Source organism: Schistocerca nitens, chromosome 1 (assembly GCF_023898315.1).
Source record: "Schistocerca nitens isolate TAMUIC-IGC-003100 chromosome 1, iqSchNite1.1, whole genome shotgun sequence".
Taxonomy (NCBI): domain Eukaryota; kingdom Metazoa; phylum Arthropoda; class Insecta; order Orthoptera; family Acrididae; genus Schistocerca; species Schistocerca nitens.
In genome coordinates this window covers 1,028,653,972-1,028,680,584 of record NC_064614.1, presented here as the reverse complement: position 1 = coordinate 1,028,680,584, position 26,613 = coordinate 1,028,653,972, and the positions used below count along the sequence as shown (strand labels likewise).

General features: G+C 42.7%; 1 protein-coding gene across 3 annotated transcripts in view; it reads right to left on the bottom strand.

The window, feature by feature from the left end:
* The window catches only part of LOC126196712 (nuclear receptor-binding protein homolog), a 452,035-nt gene that overhangs the window by 64,438 nt on the left and 360,984 nt on the right, over positions 1-26,613 (bottom strand). For all 3 annotated transcript variants that reach the window (XM_049934586.1, XM_049934587.1, XM_049934588.1), the window contains 4 exons: positions 4,235-4,459; positions 2,676-2,806; positions 1,884-1,978; positions 1,401-1,484 (listed from right to left, as the gene is read on the bottom strand). In XM_049934586.1, the coding sequence (XP_049790543.1) occupies positions 1,401-1,484; positions 1,884-1,978; positions 2,676-2,806; positions 4,235-4,459 (535 nt within the window). The remainder of the gene's footprint in view (positions 1-1,400; positions 1,485-1,883; positions 1,979-2,675; positions 2,807-4,234; positions 4,460-26,613) is intronic.

The following is a 26,613-nucleotide window of genomic DNA, read 5'->3' as shown; positions in this document are numbered from 1 at the left end:
AAGGACAGACTTAGTTAAGGTAGGAGAAAGGGACCAATAGGCCATTATGTCAGGCAATACGAACAAAATTTTGTATGTGACACAAAAACTTTATGGTGGTTACCCACAACTCTGTTCTCCAGAATGTGGAGGTGGGGTGGGGTGGGGGGAGCATGCAAAATGCTACCTAACCCCCCCCCCCCCCTCATATGGATGCCTAGGGCCAGAATCACATTTGAATGTTCTATTCCAGCAATCCTTCCTGTCCATCTACGCATCAACTAATATTGCCTATGTAGCTACTCAGGTAGTTAGTGGTGAACTTTAAAATTACTCTCTGTAAGCATTAGCCAAAGTTGCCATAAAATTACAGCCCAGTCCTCAACACTGATCCATAAAGAAGACTGAAATTAATTTTTTTATTTCTGCTGGGTACTGTATCTTTTATCATGGAATGTCTCTGAGCACAATGTGAGTATATTTCACTGTGTCTCCTTTTTAAAAACTAATTCTTCCACAGTTTCTATTATTGATGTCAGTTACAGTGTTTCAGCTTCTTACTGTGTGTCAAAACTTGCACGATGCATCACAATGCAAAAGAAATAATGGTTATTTATTTATTTATTTATTTAATTGTATGGCTAGGGCCCCCCCACTGGGCGAAACATTCGCCCGGTGCTGGTCTTTCAATCTGACGCCACTTTGGCGACCTGCAGTCTATGAAAATGATAGGATGATGATGAGGACAGCACAACACCCAGTCCCTGGGCAGAGAAAATTCTCCGACCAAACCGGGAACTGAACCCGAGCCCAGAGGACTGACAATCCATCACGCTAACCATTTAGCTACCGGGGGCAAACAAGAAATATTGGTGTACCACACTGATAGCATTTAAGTAAAAAGTTGTAAGCGATTTGTATACAGAACAGATGAGAACACGGCGCTAAAACAATTGGGGGAGGCGCTAAAACAATTGGGGGAGAGGAGAGAAGGATAAAAAAGTGGCATAAAAACTGAGTGCCAAAGAAAATATGGAAGGGAAGAATTCCAGGGGCTAATCTGAAGCAGTTGTCCTTCGTTCTGGAAGTTGCCCTTGGTGCTGCAGCCAGGAAGCTGCATACTCTCTTTGTAATATCTGTCTGAAGTAATGGACACTAACAAACAAACCAAGTTCTAGTGAAATATTAGTAAGAGCCCCTGTAAGCCATGTACTTTAGGCAAGATGAATTTGATATCCAATGCTTTTTGAGTTCCTCAAATGTAAGATGACTGACTGAAAATGAGCAAAAAAGCTCTCACCTGTTCAAAGAATCTCCGAGACCTTAATAACGTAAAAGTCTTTATGTGGGAGGGATGGTCATAAGGCAAATAATGAGAACATTGTAAATGGTACATTATAGCAATTAATTTATGTACTTACTTCCATATTCTGGAGCAATGAAATGCATATTTCGCATGTTGTCCTGGTACGTCTTTACGTGGTGATTAATAGCATCAGGAGCCACTGTGGAGAGATTTGAAACATCTTTATTAGTTCAAGTTTTGGAATATTACCTTGCATGGCTTTGACTTTTCCTGTTGCAAACAATACACACCGCCCGATTTCACACACAAGTACCTCGGTCGGATAACATAAAGACAATACTATTTTACGTTTCGGAACAACCGCGCTCCCCCCCCTACAGTTGCAGTAAATCACCACGGCAGTGAACTGCGTACCCACACCGTCCGCGCACGGCCGATGTTCTTGTGTGTATGTGTTAAAATCGTATCGGCCAGGACTGTTCTAAAGCCATCCAAGGAAATGAATTCTCACGGTGTGAGATGACACCACGATTGTCGAAAACTAAGGAAGTCTTAATACTAAAGACAGTAAGAAAAAGTTGCTTTTGCTTCACTTTACCTGATCCTATTTTCACGAGGCCATTGTGCTGAATAAATATGGTATCACAGGTGAGATTCCCATGGATGATGGGTGGAGAACAGGAATGCATGTAACTGGAAAGAAAAACATCAGCGTTTACCCCATCAACAAAGATGGATGTATACTGTGGGCAGGGCCCGGCAGGGTCGTGGGCTGCAGCTGCTGTTGACATCTGGGCTCTGCTATGCTGAGAACACTGCATTTTCATGAGGAATGAGAAGACACGTGTGTAAGCCATAGGGAACATGGATGAGTCTCTCCTGACTGACCTCCTGAACAATCTTAAATCCTATTAGTATTATTGGCACACACCTACATAGCTCATTTTTGGTGCTGCTATTTAGTGTTCGAAAATACCAAGTAAATATTAATTTAAATCATAACAGTGTCTGTATTTGCTAAGCATCACACTACTTTTTAAAATCTTTTGCATTGTATTTGCTTATAAACAACTTTTAAATCATCAATTGTTCCGTATGGTGTTTACACACTTCCCAAACTCATTCTCTCAGTTCGTTTAATAAAGTAAGAAAGACAGTTTCTTTATTTAACCAAAAATGCAGACCTGTCTGCCAAGGTGACATTTTTAGCTACAAACCACGAAAAGCATTTTGAATTCTTTGAGTATCAGGCTAACATGCTTTCCTTGATTTACGCCAATTATCCGTTTATGGGTGCCACCTATAGAGGTCTGCAATATCAAAACAAGTTTCTTCCTAATAAATTTAATAATTCCAATGGGCTGCTGATATTTAAGGAAACTCAACTCACCTCAATGCAGAAAGAATTTGTGTACACCAACGCTTCCAAGCCTGAAGTGGCAACTTCTTAACATTTCTCTTGGTGCGCTTTAGGAACTGCTTCAGTGAACCCGAAGACATGTATTCTGTGATGAAAATTACCTATATGGAAAAAAGGAGGGTATTTCTGAAAAGCACTGAAATTTCTACAGCTACACACATATTGAAAATAACATTATTCACTTGAAATTGTATAACATTTCTAAACGTAACTCTTTTTGCCAAAATTGGTAAGGGAAGGCAAATGTGAGGCCCACAATTCAAAAAAATTTTGAAGTGAAAGCATTGTGTCAATAGCCCCATTTGTGAAGAGCCTTATCCATCATTATGCTCGACAACCTCGAACATCAGAAACACAGCAGCCTTTGAATAAAACAATGAAGAATATTGTGAGAAAGAGAAAAAACTAGCAAATTTGCGTGTTAAACTTGGAGCAGCAGTGACACTGATGAGACACTTTACAGCAGGAAGCAGATAAAGATAACTGGTAGAACTTCTGACTGCAACACTAGTTCACTTAAACAAGTAGCAAAGCAATCCTGCTTTGACTATATAAATTAGGTACATAATGAACACTAACCTATGACAATGTGATTCCACTCACCCTCTTGTCAGACATTTATTTTGCATAATTCATCCCTACATTTCAAAAGCACAACAAATCAATCTTTATTATCAGTAGCCAAAAAGGAATGGCAGCAAAGAAATCAACAAAGGAGGGAAAGGTAACAATAAACTGCTAAGAAAAATTTATGAACATAACAGGGCAGGCATGTCAAGTTAACTTATTTGACTAACACATTTATTGTGCATGTAGGATGACTGGTTGAGGTATGGGCATCACAAGAGTACCATTCTTATGTGGGATGAAGTACATGCATGAAAATTAAAAATTAGTTGGCTGTTACTGTTTATCTGCTTATACACTGATATTTTAATTCTGGTGCATCACAAATGATGAATCTGAAAAGCACGAGTTGGTCCTGTTTCATCATCATATCCTCTGAAGTCTCAGTACAAAGGACAAGAGAACATGAGGTGGGAATCTCGTAGACTTTCATTTTCTGAAACACTAAAGTTTGGCAGACAGTAAAAAATAGTTTATTCAGAATGGCCATGGTAGTGTTGAATTGCAATAAGTGCTGCATAGTGGGCTAACTGTATAAAAAACAGTGGAATGAAACTCAGCAAAAGCTAGCATGAAATGTTGTAATCATATTTATACTCTCCACTCCAGGTACAACTTCTCGTGTTGCGACACAGCAGTTCACTTACCTGGTACATGGAAGTTAGTACATCTGTCATTCCTAAAATTTTCTGAACAACTGAATGTAGTATTAGTTCATTAAAAGAATGTGCCAAATTAATACAAATAAAGCAAATAATAAATTGTTTCACTATATCACAAAAAGGTACAACTTCACAATGAAACTAGTACTGTAACATACTTATAGAAAAAGAAAAGTCTGCTCTAAAAATGTACAATGTAATGGTTCCACGTCTGTATTTAGCATTTCAAATCTGTCTCACCCGTGGCTTGTCGTTGTGTGTGTCGGTCCAGTACCGATGGAATTTTACAATGTTGGGATGCTCTAGCTGAGTCAGATTCTCAAAAACCTGCTGAAACTTGTCCTCTGTGGCTTTGAAGTTTTTCCGCTCAGAGAACTGCACTTCATTCCACACGACCTCCACTCCCTCCTCTGTGTCCATCGCCAAATAAGCACAGTCGATGCCCGGAACATCACGCTGGTCCACCTGCACAGAAAGAGTTAACATCAAAAAACTGCAGAAATCTGCTGGATATATCACTGTATTTTCTTTATTCAATTTATGATCAGCAAATCAGCTGCAGCCTGTAAGTAAAAGGGTTTCAAATTTTTTTAATACAATAATTTTTGAAACAACTATGCACTCCATGCTTGCTCCACAATGTGTAATCTATACTCTGCAAACCACGCTACAGTATTACAGTAGCTATTTCAAGTACCACCACATTTTCTTCCCTTTTCCTCTTGTGCCACAATGCTGATGTTCTGACTTCCATCTATTGAAACTATCGGTTAAATGCACTGACTGACAAGTAAAACTCAAAACACCTTTGGATAATGTTTTAGTACAGAATCTTCATAGTGTTGAGTTACATTTCCTTTCAGTTTTTTTCTATTAATCTCATTGTGGCATTTAATTTTCCTTTTACTATCTTTAGTGGTCGTTTCACTTTATTTTTTATACAGATTGAACATTAATAACCGAAAATCTGCAGGGATGAATTACTGAATGGAAACGGAGGGAAGAAGGTCATATGAATGGGTGTCCGAAATGTGTTGTCGCCATGGTAGATGGCACTGATTAACGACAGTTCCTCTGCCTGCGTTCCTTGAATTCCTTGTAAGTTGCACACTGGGTAAGTGACGCAACGTTTTTGGAGCTTGTACTAGGATTCGTCTCAATAGAACCTCGTCCTCCAAATATGCCCAAAGAGAGGAAAATCAATGTGGACTAAGTCGGGGTAGGCGGATGTTCCTATAAATTGTTTGTGCATTGGCTATCTTTGACCATGCATGTGCTGCCGCCTTCTAGAAAAACCTAAATTTAAAATAGTATGCAGCATTCTGGTGTTTGTGACTTATCGAGTCGCACCAGTACATTCAACAGCATCAGCAGAATTGCATAAACCACAATGTATGGTCGAAAAACAAATCCAAACTCTGAGTATGTATTGAGTATTTTTCCTGCAATAAATGAGTATGACTGTGAGAGATTATGTACATGTAGGTACTGCAGCGAGAAAGATCAGTTTTAAGCATCCCTCAGCAAATTTTGAGTTGACACACGAAGTTGAATATATATATATATATATATATATATATATATATATATATATATATATATATATAGAGAGAGAGAGAGAGAGAGAGAGAGAGAGAGAGGAGGGGGGGGGGGGGGGGCAAGGCTGGCCTCCAGGAATGAGTTTGAGTCTGCAACTGTAACAGTGATGCAGACTTAGAACCATTAAATAGAAGCGATTTGTACGCATTATTAGGTGGGTACTGGAGTTTCATCACTGAGCTGTATTAACACTGTATCTGATCATCTTGCTACAACTGATTGAAGAGCTTCATCTGCGGAGTTAATGCTGACAATTGCCATATCCAGTGGCCAACTGTCTGCTGATGGCTGGACTGGTGGTACGAATCCCATTGCCTTAAATAAGTTTGTATTATGTCCCAAAAACAGCTTTCCGTACAGCCACTTCCCGATTCTGCTTCTGGTTGGTCAAGCATGTTAACATATCAATACCTATTCTGGAAAATCTGGTTTGGCTGCCGGCTTTCAGCTCCCACAATCTCTTTTTCACTTCATACCAATGCACCTTGCATTGTCAGGTTGCTACTAGCTTTCAAAGTGCTCGTTAATGTGGTAAAGTGACTATGTGGTGAAAGTAAAGGTAACAGAATTGGCTCTGACCAGGAATCTATTTACTTCTTTTAACTAAAACAATGCAGAAAGGTGTACATACACTTACGTATTTGCTAGATCACCAAAATCTGCTTTGGCAACAACCATGTATCCTAAGTAGGTGGTTAATTTCTACACAGCTAGAGCCTCTTGGTGTGCTACCGGCAAAGGTTCTAGCACACTGTAGATGGCTAATAATCAAACATTCGCTAATTATGTGCACAGAAACATGAATGTATCTTTACCATTCGGGAATATTTACAACCACTCCACGTTCACAAAATGTTTGAGTACAATCCTCTTCCATAAGCGATCACTTCGCATTTTTCCACAAATTGCATGACGCAGGTGGATATGAGAGAACAGTTTTTCACAGATTAATTGGAGTGAATAAAGATGTTTAAAACTATGATATTAAACGATCTCCTCATCCTCAATAGTTAATTCATGTCCACAATAATTTTTTTGTTCAAAAAGTAGGAAATTACAAACGTCACTTCAATGGGTTAACAAAATCTGAAGAGCTGTTTTACAGGCACCCTTCGTGAAGAACTGACGCTCGAAAAACCGGAATTTGATTAGGAAAGCAAAATATATACAGACCCAACGTGTAACATGGCATCGAAAACCCGTTCCCGAAAATCGATTTTCATTTTCTGCAAGTTGGGTCGTGTGTATAGGCTCCTTATGGCGATTGTCATGAAACCGCAAACGTTTCGGACTGCACTCGATATGTTATTAACGCCGTCACTGGCTGGCCAGGCGGTAAAATGTGTTTTCCGTTTATCCTATCTCAGCATGTACTATGACCACGTAAATTTCAGACACTACAGTGGTGACCGCAGCGAGTGAGCAATATAGATGATAATGGCCAGCAAGGGCTATCTGTTTTTTTGTAATATTTTATATTTCTGATACGCGAAGTTCAGAATTCAAAAATCAATCTTCCAAGGCACTTACATGCAACGCTGAAAAAGTCTCGAGAAAATCGACTTTTAAGTTTTCTGAATTTTTTAAGTAAAGTAGGAGAGTTTATTTGCGAGAGGCACGTGACTCTGGTATAATGCTAATCTCCCACTTTGGACTCCTCGGTTCGATTCACGACCGATGCAAATGTTGAAACAACTGTGCATGTTCGACGAGTATTTCCGTGAAGCGTAAAATACACAGACCAGTGGTGATGTATGGTTCGGAGACCTGGACTATGACACAAAACGATGAGGTGTTGTTGCTGAGATGGGAAAGGAAGATACTTAGAAAAATCTACGGGCCAGTGACTGATTGGGGTTTTTGGAGAATCACAAATAAGGAGACCAGAGAGTTGTACAACAAACCAGATATTGTGACTGAAATAAAGAATAATAAACTACGTTGGTTGGGACATGTAAAAAGAATGGTGGAAAACAGCACAGTCAAGAAAGTTTTCAAGGGAAAACCCGGCGGACGTCGTATAAGGAGCAGACTAAGGACAGATGGCTAGACAACGTGGAAGAGGACTTTGAGAAGGATGGGAGTTGGAAGATAGAGGCCAAGGCCCTACGAGGGCAGTAGACCCAAGGAGTAGTAAAATACATAAATATTAAAAAAGTCAGTAGGGATCGAGACCGGTTAATCGTTGGTTCGAGTATCCTTTCGGTTATTACATTTTCTTTTTCTCCGCTCACTTTGAATACCTACGCCACTTAAATATAAAATTCATCAAACATACGCTAATTACCTCATTTCTAGATACATGCCGCACACAAAATTAACTTCCACTGCAAATATTATCATTTTATAAACGATTATTAACAGATTGTTTAGACCAAGGAACTACAAATTAATTAAGTCCATCTCCTTGAGAATTTTTGAGTGTTGTATCGATTTCCTTATTTGATTTCTGAGCTTCATGTACCACATCTTTCAAGAAAAAAAAAAAAAAAAAAAAAAAAAAACGCCTTGCCTCGTAAGCGTGACTGCGCGAAGTGTAGTGGACACAACCATGCCCCATCTCCGTTTGTAGGTATTGGAAGCAATTAAGGATATTCAAATCACATGTTGGATCGGAACCGATCTGAAGCTGTGAGGACGGGTCGTGAGTCGTCTCTGGTTAGCTCAGTCTGCGAAAGCTATGCACGTCGAAGGCAACGTTCCGGGGTCGAGTCCGTCCTGGGTCGCCGGAGTTTACAATCAGTGCCGACTCCGTTGCAGAGAAGAAGATTCACTCTGGAAAGATGAGATTTTCAGAGCACTAGGTCCCTTCTTCAGGGAACTACACACGACGTCTTTAAAAATAATTATGGGCATTACTTCGTTTCCCTGACCTATTCGTTAGCCATCTAACTTGTCTGGAGAATGGCTGGCCGGGAACTGGTCCACCATGGCTCTCCAGAAACCAGGTATGTTTATTTGTATATTCGCAGCAAGGGTGCATGGAGGGAGATCCTGAGAAACGTACAGGATTTCATGCCAAGAGAATTAGGGCCCTGGTGGCAGCAAGAGGGGCTTCCATACTACCATGGTCCCGTCACATTAATGTGACCACCGCCTTTGTTAGACATCGACGTACAATAACCACACACAAGTGACAGATGGCAGCAACTAGCAGTGGAGTGTATAATAAGCGTATCGGAGGACACGGGAAACGATGCAGTCGTCCTCGTACTGCGGAGACGTAGCGATTTCTCTGACGTCCAAAAGGGCATGAACATTAACTTTCGGGCCAACGATAGACGCTTTTCCGCAACGGCTACATTTGTACACTGTTCGTGTCCCGCCGTGGTTGAAGTTAAGCTATCCAGAATCGGCGCCGAGGTAATTGTGGTGCACCACGGTCCACAAATAATGTGAACGACGGGCTGTGGAGATGTGTACAGGCGAATAGACGTGCAACAGTTCAGCAACTGACTACCCAGATGAACCTAGGGGGCTACCAACAATGTCCGTTCAACGAACGTTGCTGCGTATGGGCCTCCGCAATGGCGTTACGTTCATGAACCCATACTGACTGCTGTTGATCGGAGACGAAGGCTGGAATTTCCACGCCAATAGCGTAATTAAACGTCCACTGAGAGAGGGAATATGGCATTTCAGATAAATCACGTTTCATGCTCCATCAGACTAAAAACTTACAACCTGCAACAATACAGGATGTCACAATATTTCCCTGGCCACCGAACTCCCAGGGTCTAAGCCGAATACAGGTTCTGTGGGACCACCTCAATCGGGCTGTTCGCTTCACTGATCTTCAACCGAGAAACCTAGCGCAGCTGGCTACGGCACTGAACTCGGCATGGCTACACATCCCTGTCGGTGCCTTCCAGAACCTCACCGACTCTTCCAGCACGTCTTGCTGTGGTCCGCACGTCAAAAAGAATGTTATTCAGGCTGTTGACAGGTGGCCACAATGTGGCTGGACAAAGTATACTGAACGACAGGTCATATATATGTAAGATTTGTATACACTTAATCATTCATCAAATACTACATTTGTTGTATAGAGTTAATGCGACACACATGTATTCTTCTTGGTGTTGCAATTTCAACACACGAGGCCTAAAATCAGTAGGACCAGGCGTGATTTGCGATGATAAAGTTGGAGAGTGGAACGGATCCGCGGCAGGCGGATTCCATAAAGGTGTTACATTATGCATCCGCGCAACCGTGTGTGGTGGTGCCGCCGCCGGCCACGCCCACTGATCCCTCCACAGCACCATGCCGTGGCGTGGCGTGGCGTGGCGACGCGGTATTTTTACACGTTGCGCGTCAATGAACCAACATCGCGCCCGCGGAGTCAGATATGCGGGACCGCCTGGAAATAGCGCAATGACGGCCGGGGCAGACCGAAGCCAGCATCAGTTCCCGTTTCCACGGAGTTAAGCTACTCACACTCACATTAGTCGTAACGGCTCTTCACAAAACACCGGAACGTATTTTGACAGTTCACGTCGTTTGACATTATTGCTAACAATTTAAAAGGTAATATGGGATGTAGCAGTACGATACGGCTCACTAATATACACCAAAATCGCACAGTGTGCTCTACAGACGAAATCACGTGCGGGATAAAAACAGACAACTTGCACAATGTAATGGGCGAATATATGTTAGTACAAGGCGTTCCAGGGTTGCCCTGCATTACAAAAATGTATCGAGATCGTGTATCCTCTTAATGCAGTGTTAGTTCTTGACAGATACGAATGGATAAAAGACTTGTACCAGCCTGCAGTTCTAAGAGTCGAAGAACTTGAAAGCGAAGCTGTAGTTGGGAAGGGACTGAAACACAGCTTTAGACTCTCCCCGGTGTTTCTCATTCTGTACATTGGTCAAGTAGTAAAGAAACGTAGGCGAAATTTAGAAAGGGAGTTTTGTCGATTACATTGTAATTCTGTCAGAGACAGTAAAACAGTTGGATGATCAGCTGCATGGAATGGACAGTTTCTTGAAAAGGGATTACAAAATGAATATCAACTAAAGTCAAACATGGGTAATGGAATGCAGTCGAACTGGATCTGAAGATGCTGCGGCAATTAGGAAATGGGATACTAAAAATAGCATGTGTTTTTCTCTATTTGGGCAGAAAATTAAGTGACGACGGCAGACTTCGAGAGGACATTAAGTGCCGACTGATACGAACAAGCACAATGTTTCTGAAAACGATAACTTTGTTAACATGGTATATAAATTTAAATGCTAGGAATTGTTTTTCTGAAGGTGCCTGTCTGGAGTGTAGGCTTGTACTGAAGTGTAACATGAACGACAAACAGAAAATAGTAGCTTCTGAAATGTGTTAAGAACGCTGAAGACTGCATATGCACATCTACAGATGGCGGTAGTATCGCATACACAAGGTATAAAGGGCAGTTCATTGGTGAAGCTGTCATCTGTACTCACGAGATTCATGCGAAAAGGTTTCCGACGCGATTGTGGCCACACAACGGAAATTAAGAGACTTCGTACGCGCAGTGGTAGTTGGTAGCTAGAAGCATGGGACATTCCCTTTCGGAAATCGTTTGGGAATTCCATATTCCGAGATCCATAGAGTCAAGAGTATGCCGAAAATACCAAATTTAAGCCATTATCTCGCACCACGGACAACGCAGCGGGCGGCGGCCTTCACTAACGACCGAGAGCAGTGGTTTTGACGTAGAGTTGTTAACAGACCAGCAGTACTGCACGAAATAACCGCAGAAATCTACGTGGGACGTACGATGAACGTATCTGTTAGGATAGTGTGGCGAAATTTGGCGTTAATGGGATATAGGAGCGGACGACAGACTCGAATGACTTCCTAAAGGGGCCTGCACGCTTTCGATATTTATTGACACCCGTCAAATCTTCAATATATTGAAGGGACGTCTCACAATCAGAAACACTGACAAATATTGCCAGTTACAACGCGATTTTACGATGTTAAGCAGTCGAACGTCCAAAAGAAAGCGTGTGTGCTGCAATTATATTAGCTATAGCTTGTAAACAACGAAAAGACGACATGTTTTCGAGAGTGGAAGGGGAGAGAGAGAGAGAGAGAGAGAGAGAGAGAGAGAGAGAGAGAGAGAGAGACTGGTCAACCACGAATCCGGCATAAATTATTTTCCAATGAGCCCTAAGATAATGTAGAAAAGCAAAATACGTTGATAAGAGAGACAGTGCCAGTCGACAAGAGATTAGTAGTAACCCAAGAGATTTCTGGTGACAGGCAGGTCATTCTAACGCTCGAATTTTATTTCTGTAATATCAGCTAGAATTTCTGTGGAAACCTATGAAGCAATTATATCTGCCTGGCAAGGACCTGTACAGACAATTAACGTACAACTTTGTTTTTGCGATTATTTGGTGAAATATTTCGCAGACTTCTTGCTAGTGATATGACGTGTTTCTGAAATGAGAGCGTTTTTCCGCTCTGCTATATAATACACCAATCTATACTACATTTTCAAATTAATAAAGTAAGCAGTGTCATATGGAATCTTCCGTTAATCATCCTAAAGTGGTATGTACAATGATTGTCCTTGCGTAGGCCTATTAAATATCTTTTGTGTTAAAAGACTTTAGAAATTGAATCTGAAATGTGTTACACAAAACGACGATATGGAGACGAAAAAAACACTGCACACTAACGCCGCGTGGCTGGTTCCTGAAGCTCAGTCAACATCTGAACGTAGATGGTTCAAATGGCTCTGAGCACTATGGAACTTAACATCTGAGGTCATCAGTCCCCTAGAATTTAGAGCTACTTAAACCTAACTAACCGAAGGACATCACACACATCCATGCCCGAGGCAGGATTCGAACCTGCTACCGTATCGGTCGCGCGGTTCCAGACTGAAGCGCCGAGAACCGCTCGGCCACTACGGCCGGCATCTGAACGTAAAATTTTGTCAAACGTCAACACTTTACCTCACACGTTCAGTATGTATTGACAATACTGAGAATATTTTGAGGTCCATCAATACTGTTTGTAAAATATTTCTAGTATTGACAATACGTCAATACGCGCCTTCAGACGGTCAATATATTGGACAGGTTGATAATATTGCTGAATGTGTGATGGCCCCTTAACAGAACATCGCCTGCTCCGCCTCTCCTCGGCTCGTGACCAGGTTAGACCCTAGAGGACTAGGAAAATCGTGGCCAGTCCCGATTTCTGTTGGTAAGAGCTGATGGTAGGGTTCGAGTGTGGCGCAGACCCAAGTTGTCAACAAGGTACTGTGCAAGGTGGTGGTGGCTGCGTAACAGTGTGGGTTGTGTTTACATGGAATGGACTACGTCCACTGGTCCACGGCTACTTTGAGACCATTTGCAGCCATTCGCAGACTTCATGTTCCCAAACAACGATTCATCGATTGAATTTTTATGGATGACAATGCTCAATGTCAATGGGCCACAACTGTTCGCGACTGGTTTGAAGAACATTCTGGGCAATTCGAGTGAATGGTTTGGCTACCCAGATGAATCCCATCTAACTTTTATAGGACATACTCGACAGGCCAGTTCGCACACACAATCCTGCACCAGGAACACTTTCTTAACTACGGACGGCTGTCGTGACACCATTACTCTATACTTCTGCAGGGGACTTCCAACTACTTGAGTGCATGACCCGTCCTGTTGCTCCACTACGTCGTGGAAATAAGATCTGACACGATATTAGGAGGTATTCCATGACTGTCATCTCAGTGCAGAGATAGAACGAGGCATGGGGGTAGGGGCCCCAATATTTTACTACAACAAGTTGGTTCCAGAGAATGAGCGTTGTAGTGGCGTGCAGAGATGGAGATTTTATAGGATAGATTAGCGTCGAGAGCTGCATCAGATCAGGTCACTGGACTTAACAAAAAATTTAATTATCTAATTTTAAAATTTATTGCCTTCTCGCACGTGAATTCCAAGTGCCTTCGACTTTTTTATCAACTCTTTAAAAATAATTCAGACAACACGACCGCATAGTCGAGCGCGTTAATGCGCCGCTTCCAGAATTCGGGGAGGCGATCCTAACCCGAATCGACTCCGCTTCTCGGATTAACGACGAGAGCTAGCGAGTTAGATATCCTGGATATGGTTTTTAAGCGGTTTCCACACATCCAACTATGTAAATAGCGGGCTGGTACCCACATCGTGCCTCAGATACACGCAACGCAAACATTTAGAAAACTTTGTCATACTTGAACACGAGATTTACTGAAGACTGAGACAGATGGGGTACAGCAGCGGGGTGAGTGGTGGCGTGATGAAGGGAAACTGGCCACCAACTGTCACTAATCTTGCCAAAATCCATACAGAATAACATTGAAGATGATACCGACACGACAAATCTCTATGTTTTAGCCTGCATGAATATGGTTTCGAGTCACGGTCGAATACATGAAAATTTGTTGTCCATCCGCTATGAAGTTCTGTTTAATTGTTACTACAACGCATATAAAATTTACTTCTTGTAGTAGCAGAGTTTTTAGTGTGCAGTCCTAAAGCATCGACTGCACACCGACCAGCACAGCGCCGAAAATGGCTCAACAAGGCGCTGACCCGAGCGCCAATGGAAAGAGCGGGCAGTGCCACACCTCAGGAAGACATGGGTTCAGCGCCCCCCGTCAACGCTGACTTAAGCAGCCGCCCATCGCTGGTCGGCACGAGTTCGATCGCAGACTTCGAGAGCATGAGTACTTCGTAACAGTAAGATGATACTTAGCCTGCGGTCTGCGAGTAGTAATAAAAAGTAAAGTATTTGTATGTAAGAGGTACAGGAAGCCACTTCATAATGAGAAGTTATGTTTCTTTCCTTTTTTAGAAATAGAGTGTGTATTAATTTGAAAGTGTAATGTACAGATTGTTTTGGTTTCCTGCCACCGGCCATAGCGACTTTTCTCCCTTGTTTGTTTCTTCGCTGGCTCCTACAGTAGCGGACATGTAGAGTTGAAACTGGAGGCAGTTACACTTATCAGTTTTTCGCTAGATCATTGGAGTCCTGCAAAATGTCATTAAAATTTTAATAGAAAACGTAAATTATTATTATTTGGTGTATTACAGCAGTATGATTTTCAAAGAATACGAGTGTCAATTTATGACTCATGTTTCCAATGCTTATGTTTTACCTTGAACTATTAACAAGTCTGCACTTTGAAACAACTTCAAACAGCTACTCAGAATCTGAGAAGCGTACAGTAATTTGTTTCGTGCTTACTTTCTGTACGTCATGTTACGTGTACAACTATTTCTGTACAGATGATACTAGCTGGAATCTCCGCTGACGCAGAGGTATGCTACACACCTCAAATTATCCCTTAGTAACACGATATCCCAGCCATCATAATATGCGGAGGCGACAACGTTCAACTTTTGGACCCAATTATTTTTTTTTAATTTTTTACTCGGTATCCTGTCAGCAGCGCAAATGCCAATGCTCTGGTATTGTTATCAAAGCGTAAATTTTTAACAGACACCAAAACGATTTTTTGGTACCACCTTGATACGCTCTTTGGAAACATTCACAGCGAACGCGTTCACTTCAGTGTTCCTAGGTCGATTCGGCGGAAAGGCTGTACAAATGGCAGTTAAGCAGGTTTCTACTGAGTTAAATGTGCACATCTGCTCGCGTGATGTTACAGATGTGCCCTGCGCTTACAGTAGCGAACAAGCATTGCCCTCGTCGATAACGGGTATAAATCGAACCCACCACGTCCCTTACACTGGGCTGCTTCGACGCCCATACCACCGGTTTCATAGCGCCCTACAGCTCGCTCGCTCGCTAATTTCCGAAAGTTTGTTTTAGGCCTAATCGGTGGCGGACATGAATCGACACGGGCTGAATATATTTCGATGATTATTCATGGAATTGTTGAAGAGAGTGGAGGATGGTGCGAGTGGAATACTTTCACTATCGGTTATTGACAGTGATCCTGCTTCTTAATGGTATGACAGAATTTTTTGAACATCGTAACGCGAAGTAACGGCTATATTTTATGACGTTTGTCCTACGAAATAAAGATATACCTGGGTATCAAAAATAACATTTCAAATTCAAAATTTAGTATTTTCCAGTTGCAGGGCAGAATGGTTCTGAAGAAAGGCATTTGTAATTTCACGATATTGAGACATTTGAATGCTACAGTAATTATGTCTTCCCGTTATTGTCACCTGCTATTCCAGCAACACCATGGCTTCATCTATGTGACCATTGTACAGAAATAGCTCAAGCAAATGCTCCTGTTCCACACCCAAAAACTAACCCATCACTGAAGCTGTGGTAAATTTTATTCTGCACTTCAGTTTACAGCTAAAACAGAACGTGACACCTGTACGTTCCCTTAAAGTACGCTATCGGAAACGTGGACGTTCTTGATACGAATCGCAGTAACACGCTATTTACAATCTTCTTCTAACCATTACTTTGGAACTTCACTGAATACGGCACAATTAAAAAAAATATGTTGTTCGGCGCGGCAGTAAATTTGAACAAAACCACGTTCCCCCTCACGAAGACCTCGAGCAGTAGAAACGGTTAAGCAACGCATGCGTAACAGGCGTCTGGAACTTCCTCGATGTGAGGAAGCGTTACGCAACACATTTTCCGCTGCCGAAAAACTGTCTCTCTCGAAGCCGGCACCGTGGTGCCAGAGGCATAGCCATAGCCATAGCCTCGTCCAGATTTGTTTTATGGGTACGCCAAGACATCTCTATCCTTCATTGAAGAAATAATTTTAATGTTTATACAGAAGTCGACCCAAATATTGGTCGTCTGAAAATACTTTAACGCTTTCAATTATGTTATTGAAAGATCACACACACACACACACACACACACACACACACACACACACACAATTCTAATTTGATACTTCGGTTTAAGATTCCTTTATTTACGGTATCACCGACCTAAGTAGCATTTATGAAATATCTTAATATTACTATAAATACTATACAATCTGATACAAAATAGGCGTACTGCGTGATAATACAGTTACCAACTTGTAAACTTCAGTCTTGCATCGTGGTTTTCGGCCTCAGGGTCTCTCAAATTGAAGGGGTCGTCGGAAGAAAGTTATAAGCCTCAATTCAACAACGATTAGTCTGATTACATTTTCTGTTATATTGTCGAATGCACCACATGCTGGTGGCCATTATTTTCATAGTTATAAAGAAGTGTCTACTGTATGAGTTGTTTTGTCTTATCGCATTTATGTTCTCGTCTTTGAGTTTAAACAACACATAACATGTGATAATCTGATGCGCTTTTGGGTTAACACTTTTCTCCATAGACACCATCAATTCCATCATAACATGGACTTCTTAGCAAGTTATTGACAGATGATTTGAATACGTTACATACCAACTCACCGAACTGCAAATGTTGCACTACACGGTGAAGTCATATCGGGCTATACCCGCTTTGAATAATGTATCGTCGTCGTCGTCGTCGTCGTCGTCGTCGTCGTCATATCATATCATCATCTGCTTTCCTCAGAATCACAATTAGAGCTACCGATACAAGCATTTGGTGGAAGATAGGGGAAAAAAATGACGCGATTCAAACGCAGCAGTGGCAGACTTCTTAACTGTCACCTTAGCTGGATGCGCTAAGTACCTATATCCACGTTTCTTTTAGCGCACGCGAGTCTTCGGAGTTGCGCAGACTATCGAAACTCCATTCCCTCACGCTGTCACTACATGTAGTACGGACCGAATCAAGTCTACAGGGTGCGTCTCGTAAGACTTAACAGTCCTGTTATACCCTGAACGGTTCCAGACATCGTAAAGAGGTTTTCTGCAATTGTTAGGTTGCTGAAGGGCATGTAATATCATTTAGTGGAACGGTGTATTTTTCCGTAACAGCATTCAATAGCTCTTGGAAGGACAATTACAGTTATATTGCGCTTCTTAGCATCGACGTTGAAACCTTTCGCAAAAGTGTCAGAGAAACGCACTGAAATTAGACAGCAATGTGGTAATAATAATAATTAATTTCGTGTGCCTGAATGTCGTCTGAGTCGGTTATTGCAGTTTAACGACGCCAAGCACAGCTTCCATGTCAAGCTCCGACGCTACAGGTTGACGCAGCAATATTTGCCTATGCTACTAAGATAAAACTACATTTCCTATGTATGACGTAGATACAAAGTCGGCTACGATTTTTGCATATTGAACTATGGCCGAGCGGTTCTAGGCGCTACAGTTTGGAACCGCGCGACCGCTACGGTCGCAGGTTCGAATCCTGCCTTGGGCATGGATGTGTGTGATGTCCTTAGGTTAGTTAAGTTTAAGTAGTTCTAAGTTCTAGGGGACTGATGACCTCAGAAGTTAAGTCCCATAGTGCTCAGAGCCATTTGAACCATTTTTTGAACTATGGCATATGCTAGTTTCTGGCGCATCAGCTGGGGCTTAGGAAAACTATTTCAAATGCGTGTACGCTTCCAGTTTTTCGTGGAAAAAACTACAGTCTCGTCAGGCAGTTTTTCATTACCATTTAAACAGCAGAAGCCTGACATTCGGTGTATAAAAGTAAAATTATTCTCATTGGTGTACAGGTCTGCATGCAAGCAATGTTGGCCGCTAGACAACACAGTTATTGCTAGTTCTGCAGCGTAGGCAAGTAAGCAGTCAAAAGCCTTGATACAACGACGTCGCCTGGTATGAGCGTGTTTACAACAAATTAGTCGATTTCGGTCAACCTGCTCTTCAGTTTTAAAATATTTCTCGGATCCTTTTGCGAAGGGTTTCATCCTCAAAATTTACAAGCATTACATCACTGTTCTCGTCTCTTCAAGCGCTCTCAGATGTCGCTGAAAGAAGCCCATCATTCTGATTGAAAAAATTATACTTGCGTTGACATCTCGATCGATACAAGAGTTCAGGTTCTTTATTACCTGCCTCACCATGCGCCCCCTTTACGTTATTTGCCGAAACGCTCTTTTCGATATCTAAAATCGTTCACGAAAAAAAAGGAGCGTTACATCTTACGTATTCCATTCGTGTAAGGGCATCCGATGATACCCTGATGAAGCCGGAGCCTCCGTCACACGTGTGGTTTCAAGTGGAGACGACATCTCCAGTTCTGCACTTCGTAGCTCCTAATGGCAAGGTGATTTCGAGATGAATCACGGAATAATACGGCTAATTGCTGCAAATAGCACACGCATGTTTTCAATAAACAGTATCAACTGAAACCGTGTCTTTCTGACATCATCAGAATTAAAGGTTACCAAAGCAGCAACAAACGTGATACAGCAATAAACGAAGTACGCCGCAGGCAACGGCTAGAAATCAAAAGCTCTGCGTTCACAGTATTTCCAAAAAAGGTATGTCCACTAGGCCTTATGTGTAGTTGGTAGCTAGGCTATTCACGTACTACAATTTTTTGAGTGATCGATTCACCAGTAGCATGGACTGCTAGCATTGAATAACTTCCCACAAAAAGTAACTCCTCCTCACATCAGCGTCCTGCTTTCCTAATTTTTGTTGCAAAAGGTCCAGTAGGAACCTCCGTTTATACTCAGTTTCAAAACTAGTATTCGTCCTCTGTATTTGAAGAACTGTCAAGTTCAACTCTCCTTTCATCTGTTCAACAATTTTTTCACCCACAATACTGGGTTTCTTCTTTTCGTGTTGCTCACGGTCACAATATACAACGCAGCGGCCGCAGAGAAAGCTAAGGTTGCTGGTTTCCTTTTAGCATTTAGCAATCATGAAAGCTCGCGCTTTGTGGCACTTCTAAACCCACGGTACTTTTCCAGTTCACCTTCTTGTGCACTTTAAGGTACGTGCACGTAAGTGGTCAGCAACGCCGCTGCTCGGCGGCTGGCGCTCTCGCGTAGTATTCAACAGGCTAGCAAAGACATGAATCTACATGTCTCGAAACAGCATTCGTTACTTTAAATTCTATACTTCCAGCGCGCCGAGGGTGAGGCAAATCGAGGGCCGGCCGTGAAAGTTGTAATTCTATGATTTAAGTATCGCTGTTGGGCCACTTGCACGAGAGGCAGGCACGCTGCTACAGTGGCAGCAGCGGAGGAAGAGGAGGTGGAAAGCAGAGCAAACAGAAGGCGCCATGGCGGCAGCTGTGGCGGACGTGATGCTGCGCACGCGCACTGCAGCTCCCCCTGAAAGGCTGCGTGCTGCACCCCCAACACTGCGCGTGCAGCTGCATGCACGCTGCAAGACACCCTCCACCAGACGCCCTTCTGATCGATACTATCTGAAAAACACTCCACGTTAGCTGCTACATCTCTTGGCCGTACCTCACGTTTTTACCATCCATTGTCTGACAAGTTGCGGCGCCTCGGTACTGCAAATCCGGCTAGTTTTTCAGTGGCTCAACTGCAGCAAGCCTTGGGGAGAACGCCACTGGTAGCATCTGTCGCACCTATCGCTAAGATAGCCGTTTTTACAGCCCGTGAAACCTAGCCACACATTCGGCGCACCTTGTGTGGGGTTCTGATGAGGTGACAAGATTTTATATGCTCGGTTCAAGTCTGAATCTAAGTGAGCGATTTATAACCTGGAGCGTTGGAAAACTGTAGCCCTATTGAAATACAGGTCGGAAATGCCACAACGGTCAATAAATCTTATTCGGCACACTGCGTTAGCGAAGGAATTCTGGGTTTATCGACTCGTCGACATTAGCAAGACGTGCAGTAATACTTCAATTTGAGAAGTACGTTGGAAGTAATTTGGCAGTGAGAACACTGAAGAACCAATCCTATCATTAGCTTGAAGTGACTTCGTGAAATGAGATAAAAATATGAACCTGGATTGTAGATTACATTTGAACCCTCTTTCCAAATTCAGCCGACGTAGCTTATCAGTGTTGTACATTTAATCCTCCTCCTTCTCCTCCTCCTCCTCTCCCCCTCCCCCACTTCCGCGTCATTTACGCACAACTGGCAGATGCCGGTCATGCGGGAAATGTGAGAGGCTCCGACACTCAGCTAATTGTTGCGTATCTACAGAGACAGAAATTCATCCTTAGAGACAGTCTGTAGATACACAGTTATTAAGAGAAATGGCCCTATTTATCGAAGGCAATTAGGTTGGACATACTTGAGATCTTTGTAAATTGCGGAGGACTAGGCTCGCCTTCATGCACTCTGATCACACATCATCAGAAATAGCGTACTTTGATTTGCTAAGTTACCTGTAGAAACTGTCGAGCCATACGGAAGAACAGCGAAGAAGGCTCAAGACGGTAGATCAAGCAACCGGACGGAAAAAATTCGACACGCCACATAACTTACGCGGCGACAGTCATCTCATCGTTTGCCAGTGAGATTTATAACGACCGGTTCAGGTTTGATTTCTTCCAACTCTTTTCAGTCAAATTCACAGCAAATGACCTCGGTGCAGTAAAAGAGTTGCTAGCGAGAAACGTTTGAGCTGGCTGCACGGAAACTGGCTGCAGAACACCCGCTGTAAGGTCGGAGCATTTTAAATATAATGCTTGTCGGTCTCTGATTTGTCAGTGACAAGTTACAAATTACAGTAAATACATTTAGTTTAAGTGGAAAACTTTTTCGGGTAATATTCCTTCAAGGAAAATGGCCCAGTCACTGGGCTTTTCAGACCTTCATGTCTTGTGGAGGACAGGCTTATGTAAAATGCTGAGAAAATCTTAAATGATCTTCTCTGTATACGAAATAACTTAGTGGTGGACGCTGTAACGTGTTGCTCATGCACGACTGGTCTCTCACGTATGAAACTGAACTGACCCGTTTTCTCATTACATTAGTCATACTTGATGGATCCCAGAATGATTTCTGGGATGTGGATAGAAGTCAATGATGTACAATTTATTTTAGCGCAGAATTATCAAATTATTTAACATTGCGAAAGACTTTTATTAAAGTCATAATTGTAATTACAGAATAACCTAAAACATATGTTTAGCCGTTTTTGTGAAGATGTTCTCCACTGAAGTGGAAGGATCTGAGCAACAAAGTTCTCTAACTTAGTCCTGAGCCATTTTGTCTACATGATACTTAATCTGTTCTTTCATTTTTAATCACTTACAGTATATTGCATACGTAACTGAACAAAAGTGTTCCGGTAAGGGCGCTGAGTGAGTCTGTGCAGTGTACACAACTGAAAAGTATGTGTCGCCGGATGTACTCCGTGGCATGATACAGGGCGAGAAGCTCCGCTGTAAATACTGAGCCGTGTGCCCGAAACCGATATCAAGAAACACGGGCGCCAATGACAAAGGCACACCCGACCCCACGATCAGTCCGAGAGCCGTAAGTGTACACAAACGGTATTACCGTTAACTTCCAAGCGAACGTCGTGAAACTGAAGGCGACAGACCGAAGCTGGAGTAGCGTCCTTAGGAAGCTAATGAAGGCCAAGGTTAACAAGGGTGGTGAGGGGTTCACACCCACCGGGAAAGTCGCAGGTAGTGTGAAGTTAAGCCGCCGTAGCAAATACCGAATGTGGACTCCAGGAGGTAACACAGAAGAGGGGCGTGCCCCATACTGGCGATCAAAGGAATCATCGAAGAAGGAGACATAGGATGGATGGCCACGCATGGCAGACAAAGGGCATGCATACTTGCTGAGCAGAAAGTCACGGCGGAAGGACACTGGTAGTTAAGAAGCTTCAGCATACACTCTCAACCGAGCTAGTGTAAAAGATGAAAGTAGCCAAACTAATGCTGCGATGGTGGATAGTGTTAAGACAGCGTAAGAGGGATGGACGTGCAGACGCATAAACTAAACATCCATAGTCGAGTTTCGAATGGACAAGGGACCGTACAAACTGAGGAGGGTGGTTCGATCGGCATCCCAGGAAGTACCATTGAGGACACATAGCACATTGAGTAACCGCGTACAGTGGACTGCCAAGTAAGACACATGGGAGGACCAAAAGAGTATCCTATCGAACATGAGCCCCAGAAATTTCGAAGTTTCAACGAATGGAAGGGCAACAGGTCCAAGATGTAAAGATGGTGGGAGAAACCATTTGCGCCGCCAAAAATTCACACAGACGGTTTTGTCAGTGGAAAAACGAAAGCCATTGTCGATGCACCAGGAGTAAATACGATCAAGACAGCGCTGAAGACGCCGTTCAGTGAGTCAGATCCGTGGAGAACTGCAACAGATGGCAAAATCGTCAACAAAAAGGGAGCTGAGATAGGCCATTATAGGGTTAATAGCGATAGCAAAGCGGACGACACTCAGGAACGAACCCTGAGGCACACCGTTTTTCTGGATAAATCTGTCCGACATGGTAGAACCCACACGTACCTTGAAAACTCTGTCTTTTTAAAAGGCCTGAAGGAAACCGGCCAGGCGGCCACGGATGCCCCACGTATAAAAAGTATAGAGGATACCAGTTCTCCAGCAGGTGTCGTAGGCCTTCTCCCAATCGAAAAACACGGCCAGTCTGAGATTTCCGCAGAAAACCATTCATGACATGGTTGGACAAAGTAACGAGATCGTGAACTACAGAACGGCGTGCTCGAAATCCACACTGTGCATTCGTTGATAAATGGCGCGACTCGAGCCACCATACCAGCCCTGACATGATCATACGTTCCATGACGTTGCAAACGCAGCTGGTGAAAGAGGTGGGGCGGTAGCTAGAAGGAAAATTTGTGTCTTTACGGGGCTTAGGTACGGATATGACGGTGGCTTCACGCCAAAGTCGGGAAATGTGCCCTCTGCCCAGATGCGGTTGTAGGTGTTAAGCAGAAAGCGCTTGCCCGCAAGAGAGGATGGCGTCTGGCTCTGGGGGCGGAGGATCGGGATGAACCGAGAACATGATCTAGCTCCCTCATAGTGAAGGCGGCATTGTCTCACTCACGATTCTGAGAAGAAAACGGTATCGCCCGAGCCTCCTCCGCGGAAGCATCTTGTAAACACACCGTAATGTAATTTAATTTGAGGCACGCCCAGAGCGCACCATACACCAACTGAAAATAAATAAATAAAGCTTAGTATTTAACTAGGAAAGAATAGCTTATAAGTAAATGGACAGTCGACTCACCAGAATTTGCAGCTGCGACCTGTTTGCGCCTGGAGAATCGCCGAAGTGTCACAAGAATCTCTATCATGATTCTTCAGTTCGGAATAAGAAGGGTGAAGCTTTAGTTATTTCATGATGATCGGGTCAAATAGGTTTCTCATAAATTTGTTGGAAAGTAAGACTGATAGAAGTCTAACTAGGTCTTCGAAATATTACTCTACAGCTGTCATGCTAAGATCTTGCAATTATGATTCTCTCTATTCTTTCCACTTTGGCCTTATGGTCAAGTTTTATGGTCATCGACTGAAATGACTCATGACTTGCCTCCATAACGCTTTATGACATTACCTGAAACAAGATTGGTACACCATTCAGCAACTTTTCACCACCACTTATTAATGTGAAGAATCAGGATCTTAAAGGAATCTATCACTGTGTGGCTGTGCGACCGAGTAACGTCTAAGAGCAAGCTGTCTCTCACCGACGAACGCAGTGGAAAAATTGCGAGGGAAACAGTGGAATGTTAGAGCGGCCCTGGGGGAACTTCCTAACGAGCAGTGCTCTAGCAAGCGAGGACCTGGCCCATGCTAACAGCGTGCGTTTCGAAAACCAAAACCGTACTAAATTTGATGTGAGATAAGAAAATGTGTGGTACAAAATTTCTTTTGTGACACAGAGGTGAAATCACAGGCTGCCCTGCAAAGAAACCGTGGGCTTTTGGATACCATAACCGCAATGAGAACCTACATACTAAACGATTAAAGAAATAATTCTATTTTGAGGCTTCTACATTTAGAGTCTGAAGTAACAGCTTAACTGACTTTTACTGCAATGATTTGTAGAGAAAAATACCAATCTGGTTATGTTTTGCGAACTGGATTATACTGTTGTGTCCCTCCTTAATACCTATCCAAAGTATAGGCCTTGTCTGACTGGCCGACTACTGACTACAAGGTAGTACGAAGAGTGATTTATGATCGTAGGACATGTGATCAGCCAATCCCTAGAGCCCTTACCGCAGTATACATGAATCCTGATGATGCCGCTGCTTCTTTATTCCTCTTGGGGATTAAGACGCAGGTTCAGCTATATTTAATATTTTTATTATTAGATCGCATCCGGATTTGTGACTCTGAAAACCACATTATCAGATGACACCTGAATAACAATGATCCAGCCGGCCGAAGTGGCCGTGCGGTTAAAGGCGCTGCAGTCTGGAACCGCAAGACCGCTACGGTCGCAGGTTCGAATCCTGCCTCGGGCATGGATGTTTGTGATGTCTTTAGGTTAGTTAGGTTTAAATAGTTCTAAGTTCTAGGGGACTAATGACCTCAGCAGTTGAGTCCCATAGTGCTCAGAGCCATTTTTGAACAATGATCCATGGAAAAGCAACAGACCCTAAAATACAGACTAATATAAAAAAATTTCGAAGAACTTTTTAAAACACATAAAACAGAGAAAACTGTGCTCACGTAACTAAATCATAAGAACTAAGCAGCCTGGAACATGGAACCCGACATTCGTTGTCAGACCAAACCAATAAACCGCTAAATGGCGGTACGCCAATCACTCAAAATCAGCCGGAAGCTACCGCGTTCCGAGAATTCGTATAGACTGGAGTCGAAGTATGTGTTTTATTTATAATCCTATTTATACTCAAGTCACTTGCTTGACAAACATTGTTCAATGTTCTGGACTATTGCGCTAATTCTTCGTGTTACCAGATGATTTTCGCGATGAAGTTGTTTGAGCTCCACCGACCATTTTGGACTTTGATCGCTACATCCAGTTGATTTTGATTCCATGACGTTACGCCATTTAGCAGTTTATTAGTTCCGTCTGACAACGAATGTTGGGTTCCATGTTCTGGGATGCATAGCTCTTCTGACTTAATTACGTGAGTACAATTTTTCCTATTTAACATGTGTTTAGAAGTTCTTTAATTTTTTGTATTATTGGGCATTTTAGGGTCCGTTACTCTCATGATTAATTTGCTATGCAGATGTCACCTCAGTGTGTATTTTTCAGTGCCACGAAACCGGCTTTGATCTGATGGTGAGATCAAGTACAGCTGAAGCGGCTTCCTAATCCCCAAGAAGATTAGTCACAGCTGTGGTTGCCCTGTGGATAGTTTTTCTTTATTCCTCATTTGGACTGAGTGGCCCCTTATCAGACCTCCCTGTCCCAGAAAAAAAATCTGAGGACGTAGCGGGAATCTTAACATAAGTCCTTCAGTACCAGAGACAGTGAGGCTAACCATTCGGCTACGGAGGCGAGGAAGAAGCATAAGCAACAAAACAGGCATTCGTTTAATGTCTAGCCATAGCAACTGGGATATCTTTGGCAAGGATGGCACCGGATTGGTCGTGGCTTTGTTGCAGGAAGCACTCAAGCATTTCTTTTCGATAGCTCAGAAAAAGCAGAGAATGTTTAGAATCAAATGACCATATCAAAATTACAAAGAAACTTATTTTAATTAAAATGGCTGTTATCGACAATCACAAATTTATGAATTACTGACGATCTACTTTACACACAAATAACCACATGAAAGTACCACCTTCCAATTCCTGACACAAATGATCAAATGTGATAGCGGAACGCGTTCATTTCGCCGAGATTTCAATAAAAACTCCGGTGAGGCAAGAAGAAATCAATTCGCAAAAATATGAGATGGGAAAATCTTTCTAGTTTTGGAAGGCCTTTCAAAAACAATTTAACTGCAATTTTAGCAAAGATATAGCAGTTCAGACGGACTGTTTGGATTGATAGTGTTAAAGGGACAAAACTACGAAGTCATCCGACCCTGTATCCTTCATGCGTCAAGCCGTGGGAGTCCTCAGGGAGGAAGTCCCACAAGAAAAATCCTGATGAACCAGACTGTAACCGAGAATTAATAAAACCAAAGAAAGCAGCAAGAAGTGAGAGAGGGGTAAGAGGGTGAATGTGGCTGAGTTGCTCTGCACAGAAAAGTGACTGGATGCTTCACATTGCAGGATATGGCCAAGGATCAGGCGCAGACG